This window comes from Protomyctophum bolini (genome assembly GCF_963924005.1).
Source record: "Protomyctophum bolini genome assembly, chromosome: 3".
NCBI lineage: Eukaryota > Metazoa > Chordata > Actinopteri > Myctophiformes > Myctophidae > Protomyctophum > Protomyctophum bolini.
This window is the reverse complement of record NC_137864.1, coordinates 48,079,046-48,092,178: the sequence shown is the minus strand read 5'-3', so window position 1 is coordinate 48,092,178 and position 13,133 is coordinate 48,079,046. Positions and strand designations below refer to the sequence as shown.

At 40.2% G+C, this 13,133-nt stretch overlaps 1 protein-coding gene across 4 annotated transcripts in view; it reads left to right on the top strand.

Annotated features, from left to right (window-relative positions):
* The window catches only part of crebbpa (CREB binding lysine acetyltransferase a), a 73,797-nt gene extending 69,730 nt beyond the window's left edge, over positions 1-4,067 (top strand). For all 4 annotated transcript variants that reach the window (XM_080759182.1, XM_080759184.1, XM_080759183.1 and 1 more), the window contains 2 exons: positions 33-314; positions 898-4,067. In XM_080759182.1, coding sequence (XP_080615308.1) covers positions 33-314; positions 898-3,204 — 2,589 coding nt within the window. In that variant the 3' untranslated portion in view covers positions 3,205-4,067. The remainder of the gene's footprint in view (positions 1-32; positions 315-897) is intronic.
* Positions 4,068-13,133: the final 9,066 nt, after the last annotated feature.

Here is a 13,133-nt window from a genome sequence, read left to right as displayed (position 1 = left end):
CTAACGCTCCTGTCCGCTTTGTTCTTCACAAGGTGTTCTTTGTGATCCACCTGCACCCCGTTCCCATGGTCAACACCCTGCCGCCCATCATGGACCCCGACCCCCTGCTGACCTGTGACCTGATGGACGGCCGCGACGCCTTCCTGACTCTGGCCAGGGACAAGCACTGGGAGTTCAGCTCCCTGAGGAGGTGCAAGTGGAGCAGCATGTGCATGCTGGTGGAGCTGCACAACCAGGGCCAGGATCGCTTCGTCTACACCTGCAACGAATGCAAGCACCACGTGGAGACGCGCTGGCACTGCACTGTCTGCGAGGTGAGTTCTATGCATTGTTGTCGACACACAAAACACCAAACCATGCATAAACAATTTCATAAGAACACAATTTCAACATATTTGATTTGATTTTGACTTTAGGTTTTGAGAAGTAAACGTTTAATATAACTTACTACGGTATACTATAATTAGTCCCGTTTCCTTCAAAACATCTGATCTCTGGAACAGCTTCAGTAGTGAGAACTTGCATGATGTTTTGCCATATTATCTAATGTCTACTGTTTCTTCAGCTTTTTATCTGACCTAATCAATCAAATCAAATCAAGGTCCTCATGTGACACGTGTAACAGGTCTAGCTCCTATTCGCCAGAGCTGTAGCTTTTGGAAAACTATAAACTGTTAGTCTGTGTAATTCGGCAAGCCAGATCGGTTATTCCCATTGCATTTTTCCTTTTCATTGAGTTGTAAGTCTGTCTCCTATTTTGGTGCAAAAATAATAATCATTCTTTTAAAATTGGAACTGTTGTCTTTGCCTTATTGTGTCTTATTTTGACCGAATCCCCTCCAGATTTCCAGGACAGTTTGTATTAACTTTCTTGTTCCACTCTTTTGCCACTCTTAGGACTTTGACCTGTGCATTAACTGCTACAACGCCAAGGGCCATGAGCACCAGATGGTTAAGTGGGGCCTGGGCTTGGATGATGATAGCAATAGCCAGAGTGGAGAGGCCTCCAAGAGCCCTCAAGAGAGCCGGCGCTTAAGTATCCAGCGCTGCATCCAGTCCCTGGTCCATGCCTGCCAGTGCCGCAATGCTAACTGTTCCCTGCCGTCCTGCCAGAAGATGAAGAGGGTGGTTCAGCACACAAAGGGTTGCAAGCGCAAGACCAACGGAGGCTGCCCCGTGTGCAAACAACTCATTGCTTTGTGTTGCTATCATGCCAAGCACTGTCAGGAAAACAAGTGTCCTGTACCGTTCTGCCTGAACATAAAGCACAAGCTTCGCCAGCAGCAGCTGCAGCACCGCCTCCAGCAGGCCCAGATGATGAGGAGGAGGATGGCCACCATGCAAGGCAGAACCATGCCGCTACCGTCCCCACCGGCCTCCACTGCCCCCAGCACACCCACTTCTCACCTGCAGCCCAACACCCCTCAGAACCCCCAGCAGCCGGTCTCCAACCAGTCCCAGACACCCAACGCAGCTGGTGTCATGTCCCCAGGCTTCCCCAACGCTCCCCGCAATGGACAGCCTCAGGCACCGGTATCGCAAGGCAAGCCAGGGCCCCAGGTCTCTCCTCTTCACCAGCAGCCGTCCCCTCTTTCACAGCCACCCCAGCAGGCTCAGCAGCCCACACAGCAGCAGCCTCCACCAGCTGCTGTCAAGATGGCCCGGCACATTGAGATGATGGCCCAGGCCCAGCAGAACCAGCAGAACTACCGCGTCAACATGAACGGTCTTCAGTTGAGCCCTCAGCGCATGGCCGGACCCATGCAGGTGCCCATGCAGATGGTGCCAGGGCCACGGGGGCCCCAGGTCATGCAGCCCGCCATGGCCCCGGGACAGTGGCCTGGAGCGGGTGGACCACTGCAGGCTGCTCAGCCTCTGCAACCAGGCCTTCCCCAAGGGCAGGCCCCACAGCAGGCGATGACCCTGCAACGTCCCATGATGCCACAAGGGCAGCAGCCACAGCTGGCCCAGAGGATGTTGGTGCCCCCCCAGCAGCCTGGTGCCCGGCCACCGACACCCCAGAGACCTGGTGCCATTGCTCCCAATGCCCTCCAGGACCTCCTCCGTACCCTCAAGTCTCCCAGTTCACCTCAGCAGCAGCAGCAAGTCCTCAATATCCTGAAATCCAACCCACAGCTTATGGCTGCTTTCATCAAGCAGCGAACAGCCAAGTACCACGCCAGCCAGCCTGGGCAGCAACAAGCAGGCCAGCAGCCGCCACAGCAGCCGGGCATGCCAGCGATGCAGGCCATGGCAATGCAAGGAGGTGCGGTGCCAAGGCCTGTGATGCCCCCACAGCAGCCTCCACAACCTTCCGCCCAAGGCATGGCAGCATTAGGTCCCCAAGGGCAGCTGATGAACCCAGCACATAACACCAACCCCCAGATCCAGGAACTCTACCGTCGGCAGCTTTTAAGGCAGCAGCAGCAGCAGCAGCAGCAGCAGCAGCAGCAGCAGCAGCAGCAGCAGCAGCAGCAGGGAGTGATGCCGCAAGGTCATCCTGGCCAGTTTCCCCCTCAAGCCCAGGCCACCGCAGCCACGTACTCCCAGCTCCGTATGCAGCAACAACAGCAGCAGCTAGCTATGCAGGCAGGTGCAGGAGGTGGTGGGGGTCCAATGGGCCAGCTCCCACCCATGGCTCAGATGGGCCAACCTGGCATGGGGATGGACTCCACCCAGAACCTGCTCCATCAGCGCATGCTTCAACAACAGCAGCAGCAGCAGCAGCAACTTCCCCAACAGTCACAAGCTGTCCTGAAACAGCAGATGGGCTCCCCGGGCCAGCCCAGCCCTATGAGCCCTCAGACCCACCTGCTGGCTGGCCAGCCCCAGGGTGGAGCTCATCTCCCCGGCCAGCCGGCCCTGGCCAACGCCCTCAGTAACCAGGTCCGCTCCCCGGCGCCGGTCCAGTCCCCATGCCCACCCTCACAACAGCAACCCCAGCAGCCACATTCCAGCCCCTCGCCGAAGGTCCAGAACCAGCCTTCGCCCCAGCACCCGCCCCCATCACTCTCGGGGTCACCCCACCCCGGCTTAGGAGGCCCCCTGTCAGGGTCTATGGAACAGGGACACATGGGAACACCAGAACAGAGCGCCATGCTGCCACAGCTTAACACACCCAACAGAGGGGGGCTGAACAGTGACTTGGGGATGGTGGGAGACGCTACAGGGGACACTCTGGAGAAGTTTGTGGAGGGATTGTAGCATTTCTACTGGGAGACTCTTTGTCTTGAAACACACCGTCTCACTCCCAGGGACATATCCTCCCTCTCCTCCTGGTTCCCCCAGACTCTTGCCCCATTTGAGGGCTTTGTTTCTTCTTTCTAAGGTTGAGAACACTTTTTGTACTGACATGTAAAAAGTTCTGAGTTGTAGAGAAGGAGAAAATAAAGAACATTTTGGGTTAAAGATTAAATTGTAAACACTCGGGAATGTCAGTTTCCTAAACCCAAGTGAGAGATGGATTTGCAAATGTCGTCATAAATAAAATTTAAATCACAAAGAATATATTTTTTGGTTGAGACCAAATGTGCTCGATACTCGTTTTATTTTTTGTTTGGGTATGGTTTCATGCCTTTCTCATTTCTTTTTTAAAGAAAATTTACAAGACAATTGCATTATATTATTCATACCTTTTTATTTTGTACCTTTGGAAAAAAAACGTAAAGCATTTTTTTTGTTGAAACTGTAAAATAATTTGTCTGGTAATGGGGCCAGGTTTTCTTTCTCTTGAAGCTCTCATGCCTGGCAATTGTAATCTAGTGTTGTATCATTTTTCAAGATGTGTTCTGGGAAGGATACTCCTCCTTTCCTCTTGTGTGTGTGTATGACGAGCACTTGGATGTATTGAAATAGGACATGGACTATGGCAGTTTATGTACACACAGGCATGTATGCGGGCGCACATGAAGACACTGACAAAACCCTCAGTCACTCAAAAAGAAACACAGTTCTGACCGGTTTCACAAATAAAAGAACAAGGACTATAACCTACATCTCTCTCTGGCCTGGAAATCAGAAAATCTGTCTTTCGGGTGTGGAAAGTTCTTGCTTTGATAATAAATAAAAAGGTTTGTCATTCATTGTTTTTGTCTTACAAGTGTAAAGAGTGAGCGAGACGGCAGCCCCCTAAGCTGAGATGGAATGATGATGACTGACTGCTTATTTGTAAGCACAGTGCCATACATTAGATGTATGACGTCTGACCTATGCTCTCATTCTCAAGTACTGCACTTGTTAAATTTATACTTCAATGTAGGATACTGTTGCTCACTGAAAATAACCATCATCGTGAGGGAAATATTTTGCAACAAATTATAAATGCGGCTTTCGGGAGTTACTTTGTCTCCTATTGTAAATCATGCAAGTTATTGAAAATATTATAAATATAAGGAAGAGAGAATGAAATTACTATATAAACTTGTTAAAGACTGATTTCTTATGTACCATATTGTTAAACTGTGCAACAGATTAGTTACTCAATTATTTTAACTGTCTATATATCTATATATAATGTAAGTGAGCCAAAGATCTGAGGAAGAGAACTTTAACAAACACTTGTAAGATCATGGCTATTTCAAATAGCCATGTTTTGATGGTATCGAAGTGCTATAAACACAATTTAAATATAAAATGGGCTTTAAACAGTTTTAATCTTATATAGACTACACTACATTAATGTAATTGAGAAGACCATAGGGAAGTCTATAGTCCTTAAACTAGCGCGCCGTTTTTCATCATTTTTGAGGATTTGAAAAAAATGACGAAATGACAAAAACGATGGGTTATAGCCCATGTTTTTTGAAATTTTGAAAAAAAAGGTTAGCCTCGTTTCTCATCATTTTGGACCGTGGGCTATAGCCCATATCGTACGGCATACTATAGCGCGCAGTTTTTCATCATTTTTGAAGATTTGAAAAAAATGACGAAATGACAAAAACAAAAGGTTATAGCCCATGTTTTTTGAAATTTAGAAAAAAAAAGTTAGCCTCGTTTCTCATCATTTTGGACCGTGGGCTATAGCCCATATCGTACGGCATACTATAGCGCGCAGTTTTTCATCATTTTTGAAGATTTGAAAAAAATGACGAAATGACAAAAACAAAAGGTTATAGCCCATGTTTTTTGAAATTTTGAAAAAAAAAGTTATCCTCGTTTCTCATCATTTTGGACCGTGGGCTATAGCCCATATCGTACGGCATACTATAGCGCGCCGTTTTTCATCATTTTTGAGGATTTGAAAAAAATGACGAAATGACAAAAACGATGGGTTATAGCCCATGTTTTTTGAAATTTTGAAAAAAAAAGTTATCCTCGTTTCTCATCATTTTGGACCATGGGCTATAGCCCATATCGTACGGCATACTATAGCGTGCCGTTTTTCATCATTTTTGAGGATTTGAAAAAAATGACGAAATGACAAAAACGATGGGTTATAGCCCATGTTTTTAGAAATTTTGAAAAAAAAAGTTAGCCTCATTTCTCATCATTTTGGACCGTGGGCTATAGCCCATATCGTACGGCATACTATAGCGCGCAGTTTTTCATCATTTTTGAAGATTTGAAAAAAATGACGAAATGACAAAAACAAAAGGTTATAGCCCATGTTTTTTGAAATTTAGAAAAAAAAAAGTTAGCCTCGTTTCTCATCATTTTGGACCGTGGGCTATAGCCCATATCGTACGGCATACTATAGCGCGCAGTTTTTCATCATTTTTGAGGATTTGAAAAAAATGACGAAATGACAAAAACGATGGGTTATAGCCCATGTTTTTTGAAATTTTGAAAAAAAAAGTTATCCTCGTTTCTCATCATTTTGGACCATGGGCTATAGCCCATATCGTACGGCATACTATAGCGTGCCGTTTTTCATCATTTTTGAGGATTTGAAAAAAATGACGAAATGACAAAAACGATGTGTTATAGCCCATGTTTTTTGAAATTTTGAAAAAAAAGGTTAGCCTCGTTTCTCATCATTTTGGACCGTGGGCTATAGCCCATATCGTACGGCATACTATAGCGCGCAGTTTTTCATCATTTTTGAAGATTTGAAAAAAATGACGAAATGACAAAAACAAAAGGTTATAGCCCATGTTTTTTGAAATTTTGAAAACAAAAGTTAGCCTCGTTTCTCATCATTTTGGACCGTGGGCTATAGCCCATATCGTACGGCATACTATAGCGCGCAGTTTTTCATCATTTTTGAAGATTTGAAAAAAATGACGAAATGACAAAAACAAAAGGTTATAGCCCATGTTTTTTGAAATTTTGAAAAAAAAAAGTTATCCTCGTTTCTCATCATTTTGGACCGTGGGCTATAGCCCATATCGTACGGCATACTATAGCGCGCCGTTTTTCATCATTTTTGAGGATTTGAAAAAAATGACGAAATGACAAAAACGATGGGTTATAGCCCATGTTTTTTGAAATTTTGAAAAAAAAAGTTATCCTCGTTTCTCATCATTTTGGACCATGGGCTATAGCCTATATCGTACGGCATACTATAGCGTGCCGTTTTTCATCATTTTTGAGGATTTGAAAAAAATGACGAAATGACAAAAACGATGGGTTATAGCCCATGTTTTTAGAAATTTTGAAAAAAGAAGTTAGCCTCATTTCTCATCATTTTGGACCGTGGGCTATAGCCCATATCGTACGGCATACTATAGCGCGCAGTTTTTCATCATTTTTGAAGATTTGAAAAAAATGACGAAATGACAAAAACAAAAGGTTATAGCCCATGTTTTTTGAAATTTTGAAAAAAAAAGTTAGCCTCGTTTCTCATCATTTTGGACCGTGGGCTATAGCCCATATCGTACGGCATACTATAGCGCGCAGTTTTTCATCATTTTTGAGGATTTGAAAAAAATGACGAAATGACAAAAACAAAAGGTTATAGCCCATGTTTTTTGAAATTTAGAAAAAAAAAGTTAGCCTCGTTTCTCATCATTTTGGACCGTGGGCTATAGCCCATATCGTACGGCATACTATAGCGCGCAGTTTTTCATCATTTTTGAGGATTTGAAAAAAATGACGAAATGACAAAAACGATGGGTTATAACCCATGTTTTTAGAAATTTTGAAAAAAAAAGTTAGCCTCATTTCTCATCATTTTGGACCGTGGGCTATAGCCCATATCGTACGGCATACTATAGCGCGCAGTTTTTCATCATTTTTGAAGATTTGAAAAAAATTACGAAATGACAAAAACAAAAGGTTATAGCCCATGTTTTTTGAAATTTTGAAAAAAAAAGTTAGCCTCGTTTCTCATCATTTTGGACCGTGGGCTATAGCCCATATCGTACGGCATACTATAGCGCGCAGTTTTTCATCATTTTTGAGGATTTGAAAAAAATGACGAAATGACAAAAACAAAAGGTTATAGCCCATGTTTTTTGAAATTTTGAAAAAAAAAGTTATCCTCGTTTCTCATCATTTTGGACCATGGGCTATAGCCCATATCGTACGGCATACTATAGCGTGCCGTTTTTCATCATTTTTGAGGATTTGAAAAAAATGACGAAATGACAAAAACGATGGGTTATAGCCCATGTTTTTTTAAATGTTGAAAAAAAAAAGTTATCCTCGTTTCTCATCATTTTGGACCGTGGGCTATAGCCCATATCGTACGGCATACTATAGCGCGCAGTTTTTCATCATTTTTGAAGATTTGAAAAAAATGACGAAATGACAAAAACGATGGGTTATAGCCCATGTTTTTTTAAATTTTGAAAAAAAAAGTTAGCCTCGTTTCTCATCATTTTGGACCGTGGGCTATAGCCCATATCGTACGGCATACTATAGCGCGCAGTTTTTCATCATTTTTGAAGATTTGAAAAAAATGACGAAATGACAAAAACAAAAGGTTATAGCCCATGTTTTTTGAAATTTTGAAAAAAAAAGTTAGCCTCGTTTCTCATCATTTTGGACCGTGGGCTATAGCCCATATCGTACGGCATACTATAGCGCGCAGTTTTTCATCATTTTTGAAGATTTGAAAAAAATGACAAAAACAAAAGGTTATAGCCCATGTTTTTTGAAATTTTGGAAAAAAAAGTTATCCTCGTTTCTCATCATTTTGGACCGTGGGCTATAGCCCATATCGTACGGCATACTATAGCGCGCAGTTTTTCATCATTTTTGAAGATTTGAAAAAAATTACGAAATGACAAAAACAAAAGGTTATAGCCCATGTTTTTTGAAATTTAGAAAAAAAAAGTTAGCCTCGTTTCTCATCATTTTGGACCGTGGGCTATAGCCCATATCGTACGGCATACTATAGCGTGCAGTTTTTCATCATTTTTGAGGATTTGAAAAAAATGACGAAATGACAAAAACGATGGGTTATAGCCCATGTTTTTTGAAATTTTGAAAAAAAAAGTTATCCTCGTTTCTCATCATTTTGGACCATGGGCTATAGCCCATATCGTACGGCATACTATAGCGTGCCGTTTTTCATCATTTTTGAGGATTTGAAAAAAATGACGAAATGACAAAAACGATGGGTTATAGCCCATGTTTTTTGAAATTTTGAAAAAAAAAAGTTATCCTCGTTTCTCATCATTTTGGAGCGTGGGCTATAGCCCATATCGTACGGCATACTATAGCGCGCAATTTTTCATCATTTTTGAAGATTTGAAAAAAATGACGAAATGACAAAAACGATGGGTTATAGCCCATGTTTTTTTAAATTTTGAAAAAAAAAGTTAGCCTCGTTTCTCATCATTTTGGACCGTGGGCTATAGCCCATATCGTACGGCATACTATAGCGCTCAGTTTTTCATCATTTTTGAAGATTTGAAAAAAATGACGAAATGACAAAAACAAAAGGTTATAGCACATGTTTTTTTAAATTTTGAAAAAAAAAGTTATCCTCGTTTCTCATCATTTTGGACCGTGGGCTATAGCCCATATCGTACGGCATACTATAGCGCGCAGTTTTTCATCATTTTTGAAGATTTGAAAAAAATGACGAAATGACAAAAACAAAAGGTTATAGCCCATGTTTTTTGAAATTTTGAAAAAAAAAGTTATCCTCGTTTCTCATCATTTTGGACCGTGGGCTATAGCCCATATCGTACGGCATACTATAGCGCGCCGTTTTTCATCATTTTTGAGGATTTAAAAAAAATGACGAAATGACAAAAACAAAAGGTTATAGCACATGTTTTTTGAAATTTTGAAAAAAAAAGTTATCCTCGTTTCTCATCATTTTGGACCGTGGGCTATAGCCCATATCGTACGGCATACTATAGCGCGCAGTTTTTCATCATTTTTGAAGATTTGAAAAAAATGACGAAATGACAAAAACAAAAGGTTATAGCCCATGTTTTTTGAAATTTTGAAAAAAAAAGTTATCCTCGTTTCTCATCATTTTGGACCGTGGGCTATAGCCCATATCGTACGGCATACTATAGCGCGCCGTTTTTCATCATTTTTGAGGATTTAAAAAAAATGACGAAATGTCAAAAACGATGTGTTATAGCCCATGTTTTTGAAATTTTGAAAAAAAAAGTTATCCTCGTTTCTCATCATTTTGGACCATGGGCTATAGCCCATATCGTACGGCATACTATAGCGTGCCGTTTTTCATCATTTTTGAAGATTTGAAAAAAATGACGAAATGACAAAAACGATGGGTTATAGCCCATGTTTTTTGAAATTTTGAAAAAAAAAGTTAGCCTCGTTTCTCATCATTTTGGACCGTGGGCTATAGCCCATATCGTACGGCATACTATAGCGCGCAGTTTTTCATCATTTTTGAGGATTTGAAAAAAATGACGAAATGACAAAAACAAAAGGTTATAGCCCATGTTTTTTGAAATTTTGAAAAAAAAAGTTAGCCTCGTTTCTCATCATTTTGGACCGTGGGCTATAGCCCATATCGTACGGCATACTATAGCGCGCAGTTTTTCATCATTTTTGAGGATTTAAAAAAAATGACGAAATGACAAAAACAAAAGGTTATAGCCCATGTTTTTTGAAATTTTGAAAAAAAAAGTTAGCCTCGTTTCTCATCATTTTGGACCGTGGGCTATAGCCCATATCGTACGGCATAATATAGCGTGCCGTTTTTCATCATTTTTGAGGATTTGAAAAAAATGACGAAATGACAAAAACGATGGGTTATAGCCCATGTTTTTTGAAATTTTGAAAAAAAAAAGTTATCCTCGTTTCTCATCATTTTGGAGCGTGGGCTATAGCCCATATCGTACGGCATACTATAGCGCGCAATTTTTCATCATTTTTGAAGATTTGAAAAAAATGACAAAAACAAAAGGTTATAGCCCATGTTTTTTGAAATTTTGGAAAAAAAAGTTATCCTCGTTTCTCATCATTTTGGACCGTGGGCTATAGCCCATATCGTACGGCATACTATAGCGCGCAGTTTTTCATCATTTTTGAAGATTTGAAAAAAATTACGAAATGACAAAAACAAAAGGTTATAGCCCATGTTTTTTGAAATTTAGAAAAAAAAAGTTAGCCTCGTTTCTCATCATTTTGGACCGTGGGCTATAGCCCATATCGTACGGCATACTATAGCGTGCAGTTTTTCATCATTTTTGAGGATTTGAAAAAAATGACGAAATGACAAAAACGATGGGTTATAGCCCATGTTTTTTGAAATTTTGAAAAAAAAAGTTATCCTCGTTTCTCATCATTTTGGACCATGGGCTATAGCCCATATCGTACGGCATACTATAGCGTGCCGTTTTTCATCATTTTTGAGGATTTGAAAAAAATGACGAAATGACAAAAACGATGGGTTATAGCCCATGTTTTTTGAAATTTTGAAAAAAAAAAGTTATCCTCGTTTCTCATCATTTTGGAGCGTGGGCTATAGCCCATATCGTACGGCATACTATAGCGCGCAATTTTTCATCATTTTTGAAGATTTGAAAAAAATGACGAAATGACAAAAACGATGGGTTATAGCCCATGTTTTTTTAAATTTTGAAAAAAAAAGTTAGCCTCGTTTCTCATCATTTTGGACCGTGGGCTATAGCCCATATCGTACGGCATACTATAGCGCTCAGTTTTTCATCATTTTTGAAGATTTGAAAAAAATGACGAAATGACAAAAACAAAAGGTTATAGCACATGTTTTTTTAAATTTTGAAAAAAAAAGTTATCCTCGTTTCTCATCATTTTGGACCGTGGGCTATAGCCCATATCGTACGGCATACTATAGCGCGCAGTTTTTCATCATTTTTGAAGATTTGAAAAAAATGACGAAATGACAAAAACAAAAGGTTATAGCCCATGTTTTTTGAAATTTTGAAAAAAAAAGTTATCCTCGTTTCTCATCATTTTGGACCGTGGGCTATAGCCCATATCGTACGGCATACTATAGCGCGCCGTTTTTCATCATTTTTGAGGATTTAAAAAAAATGACGAAATGACAAAAACAAAAGGTTATAGCACATGTTTTTTGAAATTTTGAAAAAAAAAGTTATCCTCGTTTCTCATCATTTTGGACCGTGGGCTATAGCCCATATCGTACGGCATACTATAGCGCGCAGTTTTTCATCATTTTTGAAGATTTGAAAAAAATGACGAAATGACAAAAACAAAAGGTTATAGCCCATGTTTTTTGAAATTTTGAAAAAAAAAGTTATCCTCGTTTCTCATCATTTTGGACCGTGGGCTATAGCCCATATCGTACGGCATACTATAGCGCGCCGTTTTTCATCATTTTTGAGGATTTAAAAAAAATGACGAAATGTCAAAAACGATGTGTTATAGCCCATGTTTTTGAAATTTTGAAAAAAAAAGTTATCCTCGTTTCTCATCATTTTGGACCATGGGCTATAGCCCATATCGTACGGCATACTATAGCGTGCCGTTTTTCATCATTTTTGAAGATTTGAAAAAAATGACGAAATGACAAAAACGATGGGTTATAGCCCATGTTTTTTGAAATTTTGAAAAAAAAAGTTAGCCTCGTTTCTCATCATTTTGGACCGTGGGCTATAGCCCATATCGTACGGCATACTATAGCGCGCAGTTTTTCATCATTTTTGAGGATTTGAAAAAAATGACGAAATGACAAAAACAAAAGGTTATAGCCCATGTTTTTTGAAATTTTGAAAAAAAAAGTTAGCCTCGTTTCTCATCATTTTGGACCGTGGGCTATAGCCCATATCGTACGGCATACTATAGCGTGCAGTTTTTCATCATTTTTGAGGATTTAAAAAAAATGACGAAATGACAAAAACAAAAGGTTATAGCCCATGTTTTTTGAAATTTTGAAAAAAAAAGTTAGCCTCGTTTCTCATCATTTTGGACCGTGGGCTATAGCCCATATCGTACGGCATAATATAGCGTGCCGTTTTTCATCATTTTTGAGGATTTGAAAAAAATGACGAAATGACAAAAACGATGGGTTATAGCCCATGTTTTTTGAAATTTTGAAAAAAAAAAGTTATCCTCGTTTCTCATCATTTTGGAGCGTGGGCTATAGCCCATATCGTACGGCATACTATAGCGCGCAATTTTTCATCATTTTTGAAGATTTGAAAAAAATGACGAAATGACAAAAACGATGGGTTATAGCCCATGTTTTTTTAAATTTTGAAAAAAAAAGTTAGCCTCGTTTCTCATCATTTTGGACCGTGGGCTATAGCCCATATCGTACGGCATACTATAGCGCTCAGTTTTTCATCATTTTTGAAGATTTGAAAAAAATGACGAAATGACAAAAACAAAAGGTTATAGCACATGTTTTTTTAAATTTTGAAAAAAAAAGTTATCCTCGTTTCTCATCATTTTGGACCGTGGGCTATAGCCCATATCGTACGGCATACTATAGCGCGCAGTTTTTCATCATTTTTGAAGATTTGAAAAAAATGACGAAATGACAAAAACAAAAGGTTATAGCCCATGTTTTTTGAAATTTTGAAAAAAAAAGTTATCCTCGTTTCTCATCATTTTGGACCGTGGGCTATAGCCCATATCGTACGGCATACTATAGCGCGCCGTTTTTCATCATTTTTGAGGATTTAAAAAAAATGACGAAATGACAAAAACAAAAGGTTATAGCACATGTTTTTTGAAATTTTGAAAAAAAAAGTTATCCTCGTTTCTCATCATTTTGGACCGTGGGCTATAGCCCATATCGTACGGCATACTAT